The sequence below is a fragment of the Cyprinus carpio genome, chromosome B20 (genome assembly GCF_018340385.1).
Source record: "Cyprinus carpio isolate SPL01 chromosome B20, ASM1834038v1, whole genome shotgun sequence".
Lineage (NCBI taxonomy): Eukaryota > Metazoa > Chordata > Actinopteri > Cypriniformes > Cyprinidae > Cyprinus > Cyprinus carpio.
Genome location: NC_056616.1, coordinates 25540432 through 25555749, shown reverse-complemented (window position 1 = coordinate 25555749; position 15318 = coordinate 25540432). Strand labels below are relative to the sequence as shown.

Below are 15318 nucleotides of genomic sequence, written 5' to 3'. Positions count from 1 at the left end.
AACTATGATACTATTATTAATGGTTGTCTTAATTTAAGGTTACCAGCAATAGTTTGTTTTCAAACACTGAAATATTTCTTTAATGTTTCACTGAAGAAAGAAGCTCATGTGTGAAAGAATGATTATTTTTGGCTAAATGATCACCTCAGCTACGTTAGTTATTCATCAACATGCCTTTAACTCATCCAGTTGGCACTTAAACATATAAATGATGTGACTTAAAGGCAGCATATTAATTATGTTATTACCTTTTTGGATGTGCATGGTGGAATTCATTCAGTAAATGTGTTTTCATCGTAGTTTATGCGCATGTTTTCTTATCAGATAAAAAGTTTATTCTGCTCAGTTATGTGCATTTTTATGCACCATTTTTTGAATTTATGCACAGCCAGTGTTTTTTATGCAATATTCCAAAATGCACATAAAAATCGGTAGATGGAAACAGCTATAGAGATATTTTAATCAAAGTATGTTATCAAGTTTTTAAGAAGACCCTAAAGAATCATATCAATTTGACTCGAAAGCAGCATGTTTCTAACACAGCCCCTCGTGAGACTCCTTTCGGCCCTCGTTCGGCCCCCTCATCAATCGATGGGACCCTGGAAGATGAGGCGTGTGACCCCGGGGCCGCCGGACAGCGGGGCCGAGCAGAAGGGGCAGGTGGGTCTGAAGGCGTGTGTCCCGTGAGGCAGCGGCGTGACGGCCCAGTATCGAGCCGTGTTCTCGGAGCACACGTGACCGCAGGGAACAAAGGCGTGAGTCGGGGCCCCGGCGTCCGTGTAGAAGCCCGGCTCTGCCCCCAGCCACAGCGGCACATAGGGCCCTAGGCTCCGGCAGAGCGGGCACTCGCGGCGGCCGCCGGGGCCCTCGCTGCGCTCGCGGTGGCCCTCGGGCCGCTGGCCCCAGTCGTGCCGGCCGTGCACGTGTCCGCAGGAGAGGTAGGCCCAGGGCTGGCGCTCCTCCAGACTGTGGCTCCGCGGGAGGCTGGGGAAGGCCAGCGTGCTCAGACCCACCGGACACTGCGGCCGTGCCGCGTTCAGCTCCAGACGCAGGGCATCCAGGTGCCGCAGGGTCGGGGCCTTCAGCAGACCGTCAGCTGTCCTCCAGAGCAGCGTCGCCCCGCAGAGATCGACCAGAGAACCGTCCTGCAGCGCGCTGCTCTCGCCCTGCGCCTGCAAACACCAGCAGCATCAACAGCTTAACATCTGATGATTATTCACAACAATATTGCTATGAAATCATCATAGATAATACAATAATAACAAATAAATAAAAGTAACTAAATCACTAAATTATCAAATACAATAAAAATAATACAATAAATAAACAAATAAAAATAAATAAATAGAAAATGATTAAAACAAAATACAATAAATAAATAGAGAATTGTTAAATGCAAAAAATACAATAGAAATGTTAATAAATAATATATACATAAATAAATAGAACATTATTAAAAACTAAAAATACAATAAAAATAATCAAATAAAATAATAAATAAAAATAAAAAATAACTAAATAGCGAAATTAATAAATAAAATAAAAATACAATAGAACAATAAAAGTGTTTTTATAGACCCTTTTATCATTTTTCTGATAATTTACATCAATATTGTTTTAAAATGATAATAAATAATAAATGAATAAAAATAACTAAATTATTAATACAAAAACAAACAAAAACAAAAATACAATAGAACTATAAAACTGAATATTTTAAAAGGCTTCACAATTTGTCCAAATTTTTCTGATTATTTACATCAATAATAAATAATACAATAATAAATAAATAAATAAAAGTAACTAAATAATTAAATTATCAAATACAAAAACAAAAATACAATAAAAATAATTATAAATAATACAATTATAAATAAATAAATATATAGAACATTATCAAAAACAAAAAATACAATAAAAACAATTAATAAATAAATAGAAAATTGTTAAATGCAAAAAATACAATGAAATAATAAATAATAAAAATAATTAAATAAAATAATAAAATTATAAAATAACAATAACTAAATAGCTAAATTAATAAATACAAAAAATACAATAAAATAAAAAAAAAAATTATATATATATATATATATATTAAACTTTTTATTTTTTTTTTCTGATTATTTACATCAATGTTGCTTTAAAATGATAAAAGTATTTTTTTTATTGTATTATTAATTAAATAACATTTAAATAAACTTTTTAAACTTTTAAATGTTATTATTAATTCATGTTTATCAGAAAAATCGCAGTTACATTTTCCCCAACATCCTGCAGTCTGACAACAGAACGTTCATTTAAACAGCTTATTTCTTCCTCAGTTCACTGCAGATCTTCAGCTCAAACAGTGGATATAAACAGGAACTAATCAGCTGAATAAATCACATCTGAATGAGGCTTTCACAGATCTCCCATCATTCAGAAGCTTTCACTGCAGCTGTAAATCACATTAAGAGTGCGGAAGCGCAGGCCAGCGATCAGTGCGTCTGTGTGGCTCACAAAGTAATGAAGTGCAGCAGTGATTGCGAGTGTTGAGTGCATGTGGTTGTTATTAGGTCAACACATCATTTAACTGCATTACAACACGTGTGCTGAGAAACACTCAGGATTTAAAGCTCCGCAGACCGACTGTTTTCTTTCCTCGAGACACACTATGTCTATAAAAGCTAATGTTTTTGTGTGTTTGTAGAGCGGAGAAGAGTATTATTTGCCGTCTAGTTGTAGCCAAAACTTTTTGCGTTTTAAAAATCCTGTACATAGCGCAACCGTCTTTTACATCATGAGATTTTGGCCAAATTTAATAAACACAAGAAAAACTGAGCTAATACACACTGCCGCTCAAAAGTCAGTAGGATTTTTATTGTTTTTACAGAAGTTTCTTCTGCTCATCAAGGCTGCATTTATTTGATCAAAAATACAGAAAAAATAGTCATATTGTGAAATATTATTGCAATTTAAAATAATAGTTTTCTAGCTTAATACAATTTAAAATATAATTTATTTCTGTGATGCAAAGCTGAATTTTCAGCATCTGTAAGTTGATGAAAACGTAAGAAAGTCGTGACATTTGTCAAGTATGGTAACCCATACTCGAAATTGTGCTCTGCATTTAACCCATCCAAGTGCACACACACAGCAGTGAGAAGTGAACACACCGTGAACACACACCCGGAGCAGTGGGCAGCTATATCCAGCGCCCGGGGAGCAACTGGGGGTTCAGTGCCTTGCTCAAGGGCACTTCAGCCGTGGGTATTGCGGGTGGAAGAGAGCGCTGTTCATTCACACAAGCTCCCTCCCCCACCTACAACTCCTGCCAGTACCGAGACTCGAACCTGCGACCTTCTGGTTTTCAAGTCCATAAGTTGATGAAAACGTCATGCACTGCAAAATATAACCTGTAAGTTGATGAAAACGTCATGCACTGCAAAAAACAATTCTCTTACTTAGTATTTTTGTCTTGTTTTCTAGTATAAATGTCTAAAAATTCTTGAATCAAGATAAATTTAGAGTACAAGTAAAGTTACTTAAGATATTATGTCTTGTTTTCTGTAGAACAAATGTCAATAAAACTATGCAATTATTTAATAAAAACATCTGCCAATGTTGCAAGAAAAGTAATCTTGTTTATCCTTTGAATTAAGATTATTTTTCTTTTTTTAGTTTTAAGCTAAATCGAAAACAAGACTTAATATCTTAAATCATTTTACTCCTCAAGCAAATGCATCTTTATTCGAGGATGTTTAGATAGTTCTACTAGAAAACAAGACAAAAGCACTATGTAAGAGAATTGTTTTTTGCAGAGTGACCCCTGAATCTGGCCGTTTGTGGTTTAGAGGTTGGTTAGTTAGTTCTGGTGTTTACCAGCTGGCCGCGGATGGGCCCGGATCGGGTCTCTCTGAGAGCGTACACGTCTCCACACACCGAGATCTCTCTCCACAAGCCCTGCTTGGGCTCTTCTGGGAATCCCACAGGATGCATCACCAGAACGCCGTTGGTCGTCAGTCCGTCCATGTGCCCGTCCGGATTCTTCCACTTAGTTGCTTTCTCCTGCTTGACAGATGCATCGGTTAGGAAAGTGCATGAACTGATCAAATGTATTTCCTGAATGCAATAATTAAGGCTGCTCTGTGCCTGCTTAAAATTGAGTGTCAAAATGCAACGAATAAAAGCTATGCAAGCTCTGACCCGCTCGAAATCTAGTATCAAAGTATGTATTTGCCGTGTAAATGCATTCATGCCACATCTGAGCTGCATTAAACAGTCCACTAGTATTGTTGGCTATTGCTACTTATGACTGGTTTTGTGCTCCAGGGTCATGTTTACATATTTTAACAATATTCTATTCATTATTGGCAGCCCCATGCAAGCTCCTGCTGTAATGCTGACCCCGAGGAAGATGTTCTTGGAGGAGTCGAAGCCGGCGGCGTAGATGCGGGCGGTGTAGGGCGGGTTCCGGTCGCAGACGATCCTGCAGGCGAAGCGGGAGATGGTGCTGGGGGCCGAGCACGAGTCGTCGCTCTCCTGGGACGCTCCCGGAGTGTCTGTCACCACGAAGTCTATGGGGCTCTCGGTGGAGCGACCGATCTGCAGAAGATCCATCACACCAGAGCCGTTTATCACATCTCACCTTTATACTGAGGACCGCTCAGTTTGACCCACGAGTCAGCGTTGAGAAGGTTACAGATTACAAGTTACCCTGTCTAAAATGTAAAAAGTAGTGCAACTGTTTCAATTACTTTATTTAAACATTTGATTACTTCTCTAAATTTCAATTGTTTTCAGCTATTAATCATTTCCAATCATGTAAAGCAGGCAGGGTTAACCTTACAGTACTCAACACTGATTACTGTCAAAATCCTTCAGCACTTTAATTAAGATTATAATAGTTTAATTTTAAAGCACAGCCACCACAAAATCAGACTTTAGCACCTCGTTTTACTTTGAGATCATTCTGAGGTTAAATACAGATTTAAAATCATAACAAGAAATAGTTTAATAGCTATGGTACTGTTTTTGAAAGCAAGCCTTGCATAGTTATGGCAGGAAACACTGGCATCTAACAATGCCTTGGAAAAAACAGTTAATCTTAAAAAATAAAGCATATACATAAACATAAATGCACTGACTGAAATACATGTACTCTGTTCATGTATGTGAATTTTCCTGGGAATCAAACCATAATGTCGCAGCATTCTCTACCATTTGAGCTTCTAGAAAGCACACACATGCACAATAATAACAATAATAATAATAATAATGCAAAAATAATTTCCATTTAAAATTAATAAACACTAAAAATATTTAAAATACTGTTTAAAATATTCACAATTAACTGTTTAGAAAAATATTTGTTAAAAATCATGTTCTCAATAGTATTTTTTTTTCAGTATTATTATACATTATTATTTATATACATATATGATTTATATACTTTTAAAGTTGTTGCTAATATTTTGAATTAGCATTTATTTTCAGTTATTTTAATTTTAGTTACATTTTTTGTTTACTAATTTTGTTATGTGCTTTTGACATTTTTTGAACTTTGTTTTTATTTTGGTTTTGCTTTTACTAGTAATTTTAGTGCTTAAACTCGTTTAGTTTTTATTTTTATTTTCAAAAGTTTTTTTCCATGTAATATTTTGTATTTTATATTATTTCAGTTTTATTTCAATTAACAAAATCTTTTAATCTCTCCCGAATCTCAAACTAATTAACATATTTAATTTTTAATTTTTATTTTGGTAATGCGTGGGAAATATTATCGTTTACTAAAACAATTTTTTTAATTTAATGTTTACTAAAACAAAGTCTTAATCTGTGGGAACTGTTAAGGTCATTGCACACTGAGTTCAAAATTTACGCGCATTAAAAAATAAATACAACCTCACATTGTGTCAATCACGTTTACACACTGCCGCTAAATCTTTCGTCCATCATTATTCAATTTTTATTCAAGAATTAAATTGTACACTTTTCACGATACAAATCATTGCAAAGCAGCTTTACAGAAAATTTTACGTTTCTTCATTATATTAAGGAGTAAGTTATTAGTAGTGACTACGGCAGAAATGTACAGTAAATATCATTCAGTTACAAATTACACGTAATCAAACAGACGGTGAACACTATTCACTGCAATGATTATATGCTGCAATTAAATTCATTTTGAGAGGTGTTTTGACTATTCAGAGCCACCGTACAAGCAAACGCCAAAATCCAGAATGGCATCTGACAAGTTGATCCACTCCTTTTTGTGAATTTTTTCGCAACGGATTAATTAATACGCATCGGACCCAGTGTGCAAGGTTTCTGTGCGTGACGAATTGTTAGGATGATGAATACGAAAAAAAAGAAAGAATTCAGACTCAGAGTGCAATGACTTTTAATGTTTTTAAAAAACTGATTCTGTGCTTTGTTTGTTTTTTCATATTTTTTTCAGTTGAAATAGTATTTCAACATTTACTGAATTCAGTTCAGTATTCATTTATTGTGTCTGCAGCATACACTCACACAGACATTTGACGATTCACATTAGGCATATCATTTAATACTGATAAATCTAATTAAAATATCCAGTCTAACTCCAGAAGCATTACCATACCAACAGATCACACAAAATGTCTTAATGCTTTTAATAAAAGCCCCATAAAACATCAACATTCTGCTATCGACATTAAAAGACAGTACATTATCTGTCGTAGCTTTTTGCTTACAGTCAGTCCATGCATCCCACCTAAGTTTATTATCCAACATTATACCAAGGTGTTTATAATTTGTTACTAAATGAATTTGCTCCCCATTAATTAATGTAGGATGGGTTACACTTTGCTCTTTCTCTCTAAAATCGATAACCATCTCCTTCTTTAAGAGGAGATTTGAATTTACGCACTCTATTTAAATTTAAAAATGAATCTAAAACAGGCCCATGTTCTTCCTCCAAGGCTCACGAAAGCAGAATCATCTGCATACTTTACAATATGTCTGTTAACTCACACAAGAATTCGTATATAATATAAATAATAATGGTGATAGAACACACCCCTGGGGAACTCCAACCGAAGAGATTATTTTATCTGAAATAATGCTCCTATTTTAACCTGCTGGATTCTGAAACAGAAAATCGATCGGTGTATTTGACCTGGAACATGTCGGTGTCGTTATCATGGCAGTACTCCACCACCACCGTCTGGTTCCTGGAGATAAAGAATCAAAAGCTGCTCCCCCCCCGAATAAATCAACCGCCTGCAACGAGAGGTCAGATGCAGCGTCACTATCCCACAATGCACCGCGTGCAATGCACTAAAGTGTGAAGGAAGCATGCACCTTGCTGTCGTGTGGGTTGCTGAGGATGTGCACGGCGCTGGGCTTGACGCCGTTAGCTTTGGCCCTCCTGTAAAGAGCAAAGCGGCTCCTCTTTCGACCGCGGTCTCCTCCGGGAAGAGAGCCATTATACCTGCAACACAGCAGCACAGACGCTAAACACTGGAGAACAATGCTTTACAGCGTTATAGCATAGAATGAGTAACCATATATCACAATATAGAGATTTTTTACCTTTGAAAATGGTGCAACAGCTGGTTTTATTCAATGTAGGGCTGCACGATTATTACAGAAATCATAATTGTCGATTATTCCCTTGAAATTGTAAATGCGATTATTAATTACGATGATCACAATTTGCATTAAATGATGTTTTGGATAGCGTTATAACACTGTTTGAAAGGACAAGCTGAAAACACTCAAACTGAAAAACTTTTATTGCTTTTCTTTAGTATTAAGCCTCAAATATCAACTATACATTGTATTGGCTTCTTCTTTAAATAAAAGAAGTAAAAATATGAATGATATTATAATGTTATATTAAAACTACATTAAAACAATAGAAAGAATAAAAAACGCATGTAGAGCATGCAGAATACAAAAAGTGGACTTACGATTAATTGCTGCTTTGAACGATTATGTACTCCGTAATTGTAATCGCGATTAGGAATTTGATTAATTGTGCAGCCCTAATTCAATGATCAGTAAATTAAATGAATCACAAATGAAAGGTGCTTCATCCCACTTATGTTGACTCAAATCAAAATATCACACGATTGATTCATTGATCAAATGAATGAATCGATTTGAATCTGTGTGAGTCGCATTATGAACAAACTAAAGATAAACTAATCTTATAAAAAACAAATAATTCAGATTCTGATCGAATGAGATGGTTTGCGATTATCATCTAAAACAAACAAAAACAAAAAAAAATTACAAAAAGAAAATTGTTAACTGAAATAAAGCTGAAATTTTAATCAATTGCTTATTATTATTTTTTTTTTAATCAAGCTGAATAATAATCATATTTGGTGAAAAACGTTTTAATTAGTTGCCAAAAGCTACATTTGTGATTTAAATTTTATCACTAAAATGACTCACTGGAAATAAAATAAATTAAAACTGAAATTGAACAAAAATTAAAGCGAAAAGAAAACGAACACTAATCAGAATGACATCACATATCATCAACACCACTAATAAAACTTAGTGCTCTCAAACAATTAATCACGATTAATCACATCCAAAATAAAAGTTTTCGTTTACATAATAAATCTGAGTATATTTATTATGTATATATAAATACAAACACATGCATGTATTAAAAAAAAGTTTACGTTTATATATTAAATATATTTATATATGATATAAATTATATGAATATAAATATATACATGTAAATATTTTCAAAATATATACTGTATGTGTGTGTATTTATATATACATAATAAATATACACAGTACACACACTTATATTACGTGAACAAATTTCAAACTTTTATTTTTGGATGCCATTAATCGCGATTGATAATTTGACAGCAATAATAATTCTTAGTTCTTCATTACTTTCTTAGTTATTCATGGTGCAAGAAAACAAAAATAAAAAATACTAAAATTTATGTACATGTTTTCTTAGTTATTCATGGTGCAAGAAAACAAAATTTTAATTTGCTGTATTTTATGTACATGTGCATATATATTTTACATTTTACACATATTTATTTTCTTTATATTTAAACATAATTGTATGGTGCGACCAAAAATAATTTTGCTTTATATGTTATTTTGATTTACATATATATTTTTTCATTTATGTTGTTATTTGTGGTGCAACCAGACAAAAATGTATTTTGCTGTATTTTATGTACATGTGCATGCATAATTAATATTTTACATATTTGTATATAGTTTTCATTTATATTTTTATTTTTGTCATTCGTGGTGCAACCAAACAAAAATGTATTTTGCTGTATTTTATGTACATGAGCATGCATAATTTATATTTTGAATATTTTTATGGTATTATTGCCTTCTCTGTTTTATTTTTTTTTTTTTACTAAATCACAGTCATTTAAACTTCTGATATGATGTTTTATGGTGTTTTTCAGAGCTCAACGATGTCTGTCCACACTGATGGCACAGAAAACAGCAGCATCTCTTATCATGATCTATAGAGAACAAGTACATGACAGATTGCTCAATTACGACTGAATAAAGAGTCGTCACGAACAGATTCAATCTATAATAAATCAGCAGACATTCACTCCAGATTGTGAGCCAAGCGCAGAACGAACACAGAACAAACCCTCAGACTCCGAGGTGCCAGATTAGGACGGGAAGCGCTGGAACTCCAGAGATCTGAGGATATGGAGAGGAAATCGCATGCATGTGACGTCCATAATAAGTCCAGGAGACGGCGCGCCGGAGAAAGACGCTTTTGTTCACATGCGCTCACAGCTGCACTTGTACTGATGCTTGTTTACAGAAACCCAGCGCTTTAGTGCAGTTTAGTGCATATGCACATATCTCACCATTTCTGCTGTTAAACAAGCCAGAGCATCCAGAGGAGCGAGTGCTGCAAACAACACATCGACTGCATCCACAGCAGTCAAAGTGCCACTTCAGCACTGCACACACACACACACACACACACACACACACACACACACACACACACACACACACACACACACACACACACACACACACACACAAACACTCTCAATGAAATATTCAAACGCCTCTTCTTCCTCTATATAGTGGCATTCTGAGCTGACAGTGTGTTTCTGCACCAATGCATGTCTTCATGTTGAGCCACGATGCACCACACAATGATATGCTGGGGCGTTGCTATGTGGTTGCTAGAGTGTTCACACTCTCTGGACCAAATATCCAAGTCACTAATATTGTGCTTTATACAATACAGATTAGGGATGCACGATATTGGATTGTGCCGATATCCAATATGCCGATATTTCTCAACTTATTTTTGCCGATACTGATATATTTCCTTTTGTTTTTAAACAACACCAAGTCTATCCTGTGCAGAGATTTTAATTTTTTTTTATTTATTTTTTTTTAATTTTGGTTAGTTTTTAACAAGAACTTATTTTGTTAGAATTAAATAAACAATAGTGGCGTTCTTTTATAATGAGAGTACATTGAAAGCTTTGAAAATAATTCTAAATCAGCTATAAATCAAACTTTTTTTTTCAGACAGATGCAGTGGGAACCTTAACCTTTTATTTAAAGATTTAACATTGGTAGACAGTGTAAAGAAAAAAAATTGTAAACATTCTGAAAATCTTTCAGAGCTCATAATCTGTTAGACAAAAGAAAAAAATATATTTCACATTAATAAATAAATATTTCCATCCAGCATTGAATGTGCAATATCACAAATTTCGCTTAAAAAAAACTGGGGTTGGAAACACAGCTAAGAACATATTAATCATCTTTTTCCACTATAATGAACCTTTTACGGTTCCATGGATGTTAAAGGTTCTTCACTGAACCATCGATGCCAATGAAGAAGCTTTATTTTGAAGAATGTAGATGTGGTTCAGTTTAATAAAGTAATAATAATACAGATGCATGCAGTAGCAAAAACAACTAATGATATTTTATAGACTGTTTCACTTCAAACCGCTCTCAAGTGGAATTATTAATTCATATCAATACAAAAGCAGAGCATAACAACAACTAAATCCATCATGCATGCAGCCGTATGAAGTGTTCCTCACTCAGTTCTGGTTTCAAAGCAGGGGAATGCAGATTCTGTTGTAATTACATGTTTAGAAGCATGATTTGAGCGTGTGCAGATCAGAGGAGTTCCTGCCGCTGCAGAAGCACTTCCTGATATGACACAGACACATGTGGGTGGAAACATTTCACGCTCTCATTTCCTGCGCTCCGCTTAATAACACACTCATATTATATCAGAAGGAGTCGTGAATCCGGCATATTTGGCCATCGCTCAGCCGATACCGGCGCCTGATTGGCTGATTCATCAACCCAAATAAAACACTTCCTGATCCAGCTTTCTAACAAAGCTGACATTGTTCTACACTCTTAAAAGGGGTTTTTCACAGCAATGCCATTTTGGTTCCTGCTTTCAGTGAAAAGTTCCAAAATGAGCCGTGAAATGGATGGAACAAATAAATCAAGATCCATTATTTGTGAGACTGAACTATGAATATTTTAGATGAATTGCTACTGTGCTTTGGATAAAAGCATCTCCTAAATGCATTAGTGCAATCATTCTGAGATCATCTGCTTAACTTCCAGTATCTACATCGAAAGACACACTATTTTTGCTCAGAAATTGTTATTTAATTTCACGATTTATCACAAGGAAACGGCACATTGAAGTAAATGTGAAATTTAAAAAGTAGAAAGAAAAGTGAAATGTACTTGTTTTATTTACAACATCAAAAATCTTTTTTATAGTGTAAAATGTATATTTTCTTTTTATTATTATTATTATATTTTAGTCAGGAACATTGAAAGCATTGAGTGATAGAAGCATTTTCAAATGCATTCGCTTTTATTTTATATTTTCTTAAATAACTTAATTAAATTAAACATTTAATTAATTAAACATGACATTTTCCATCAGAAATTGCCGGTACATTTTTACAAAGAAATGGCATGCAACACAGTGAATTAAATGTGAAACTAGAAACACGTGAAATTGTGTTTTCTTGTAAAATGTAGGCTACTTCAATATTCTGTTTTACTTCTAACACACAAACACACACACAAAATATTTTTTTTACAGTATACATTTTTATTCTTTTTTATTAATTAATTAAAAGTGAAATTTTTAATCAGAAATTGCTTGTAAATTGAACAAATAATTACATAGAAACTGTAAGTTACACACTGAATACAATTTATTTTGTTCTATTTACAATTTTGAAAAAAACAGTTCTACAATGTGTGGACATGTTTGGTATCATAACACGAAACGTAATGCAATTTAACAAATATTGTGTAAAATAAGCGTTCAGCCTCATTTTCTATCATTAAAAGGTTTTCATGTAAATACTGGCCATATTATTTGACATAATAATAGCAAAAATGTAAATGTAATGTAAATATGCCATGCTAAAGATAAGATTTAGTTTATTTACAATTTATGGACATGTTTGGTTTTCATTATCGTTGAATATCGTTAATTAAATGTTAGTGCCTTTTTAATAAATACTGCGTAAAAAAGCATTAAATATCCTACACATCTGGTTTACTATCATTAAATATATTTCAATTTAAATATCGGTTGACTACAAGTGCTAGTTAATAACATTATTTAACATTATAATATTAATAATGTGCCATAATAAGGCTTAGATGTTCTGTGCATGCGCTTTTTTTCAATTTATTGGTTTTTATTATTGTTGAATATCGTTAATTAAATGTTAGTGCATTTTTAATAAATACTGCATAAAAACAGCATTCAGTGCCCTAATCGTCTTGTTTTCTATCATTAACTATAATTTAATGTAAATATCGGCGGACTACTAGTACTAGTTAATAACTTTATTGACTGGTTCACTCCCACTGGCCTCCTTCCTGAACACTAATGCACTGGTTAACCACATCTACGATGACTTATGAAGATGCTAGTGATATTAATAACTACAAAAAAAATTATTTATAGGCTAGTATTTAATGTAAATGTGATGGAAATACGCTTTAAGCCGATAATCGGCATTATAGGTCAGATCGGGAGCCGATAATTAATTCATTCAAGACTCGGTAACCGTGAATCCGTAGTAAACGCGAAGCACTCACCCGAGAATCACCAGTTCTCCGTATTTCACCGGATCTTTGGAGCGGTCATGGTCGTGTTGGTTCGGTTGCAACATGGGACCGGCGCTCCGTTACTCCGGTCCGCGGATCGAGCCCTGGAATCCGCGCGAGCCTCTCAAACACACACCGAGCGCTGGTTTAGACGGAAAACGCGCGTCAGTCTCCGCACAGCCGCTGCCGCGAGCGCATGGCTCTTCCGTGACTCGTAAAACATGAAAATCCGGACCGAATCCGTTCATCTGCTCCAGAACTGAGAGAGCGGCGGCGGATCAAAGAGTGGCTCGCGGCGGAGTGGACCGTACCATGAGCGCGGCGGGGGAGACGCGCAATAACACGTCTTTCATTTGACTTTCCTTCTGCGTCCAAGATGATTGTAGATCATTAATTTTGTGACATATGTTTGACTTCAGTCTTTATCTGAGAGTCTTGAAGGATTAAAGTGAAGTTTATGTTTTCTTTCACGAATCTGTGCTATGCCGCGCTCCCCCCCGCATTGCGCTCAGTCGCGTGTCCCGGATTGCCTTTGAGCATTACGTCAGTGTAAAATAGTGTAAAACTGATGCTGAAGTCGAACATAATCGAATATGGATCATAGAGCAGACGCTAAACATAGCTTTAGAAGTGATGGAAGTGATGTAATGAAATATTTCAGCAGTCATGGGATCACAAAAAAGAAAAGAATGTTACAAATAGGCTAGTAATGTAATATAAATTCAAGTTAAAGAAGAAATAGGCTACTCTAAACCAATTTTTCATTTCATAAAAAGGCTATTTAATTTCAGTGTTTTAACCATGTAAACTTGGTTCATTTGCTTTGTATACAACAAAACATTCTTCAATGTGGTTTTTCTTTTCAATTGCATATAATAAAATAAAAAAATAAAGTGTCACATGCAACTGTAAATAATATGCTTTTTTCTATCTCAAAACTAAACTGAAATTAACTCGTTTTTTGCTAGTTTTAATGAAGTTACCACTAATGTTATTTTAGTATCACTAATAACTTTTTTATTAATATTTTAAATCAGTTTTTATTTTTATATTTTCTGTTTTCATTTTGATTTTACTTAAAGTTTTGGTGGGTGCTTTATCATTTTTTTGTAGTTTTTGGAAATATTAATGTTCATTTATATATATATATATATATATATATATATATATATATATATATATGAAATATTAATGTTCATTTAATTTCAAGGAATGATTTTTTTTTAGTTACCACGAGACTTTTAATCCTGTGTTATCATTAATATAAAACATCAAGTGGTTCTAATTACATTTTAAGTATTAATAACTGAATATGATTAGTTACAGAACTGAGGCTGTGGGAAAAACCCAGAGGACTTCGTGCACATAATTACATATACATCACTTTATTTTGTACGCTAGTCAAAGCATGAGAATTTAACTTACTGAAACAGATTAAGAATTAATATATGTTTGAGTTCTTTTGGCTGCTGTTGTTGTTATTTTGCTGGTAGCTGTGTTTAAAGTCACTGTTTGATTCATATTTTTCTAAGAATATCATGACTGTGAGTGTTTAATGCCTCTAAATCATTCAGTCTCGTTGTTTTAATAGACATCTTCAAAGGTCCGTCTGTTGACTGTCTCATCAATGGATGCTCTGCAGTGAATGGGTGCCGTCAGAATGAGAGTCCAAACAGTTGATAAAAACATCACAATAATCCACAAGTAATACACAGCACTCCAGTCCATCAGTGAACATCTGGAGAAGACAAAAGATGAAACACATCCAGCATTAAGATGTTTTTAACTCAAATACATAGAGTCTATAATCCATAATAACACTTCCTCATTCTGTGTTTCACTGACAATGTTTGGAACAAAGTGCATGTGAATAAATACTGACGGGTGAACGTGCGTCAGAACAGATGAGCTGGTTTTATAGTTGTGTATTTGCTGTGACGGACGGGTTATGAGCGTGTGGAAGGCATTATGTTTGTGTAAACTGAGTGTCCTTTCTTCGTGGCTTCAGGCATAAACACATGAAAACAGTCACATGTTTGACTCACACACGCAACAGAAACCAAGTCAGGCCATTAAAGCAATGATCATTTTTTTAATAATAATAGTTGCCAAATATGTTTTAAAATTCCAGTGCATGATGGGAAGGTAAAAGTGTTTGCTCAAATGACTCCTTTTGGAAAGTCAGGA

General features: G+C 34.3%; 2 protein-coding genes across 2 annotated transcripts; both read right to left on the bottom strand.

Moving 5' to 3' along the window:
- On the bottom strand, positions 1–7207 carry LOC109069301 (E3 ubiquitin-protein ligase pellino homolog 2-like; the record flags this gene model as incomplete). Its single annotated transcript, XM_042746541.1, has 4 exons — positions 1–1172; positions 3865–4050; positions 4390–4587; positions 7142–7207. Coding segments are annotated over 4 exons (1038 nt in total), but the record flags the coding sequence as incomplete, so codon positions are not given.
- A 45-nt stretch (positions 7208–7252) lies between these two features.
- Positions 7253–13441, bottom strand: LOC122141046 (E3 ubiquitin-protein ligase pellino homolog 2-like). Its single transcript, XM_042746878.1, has 2 exons — positions 13123–13441; positions 7253–7456 (listed from the first exon to the last, which is right to left on the bottom strand). The coding sequence occupies exons 1-2, from the start codon at positions 13194–13196 to the stop codon at positions 7303–7305; spliced, it is 228 nt and encodes a 75-aa protein (XP_042602812.1). The 5' UTR covers positions 13197–13441; the 3' UTR covers positions 7253–7302.
- Between the last annotated feature and the right edge of the window lie 1877 nt (positions 13442–15318).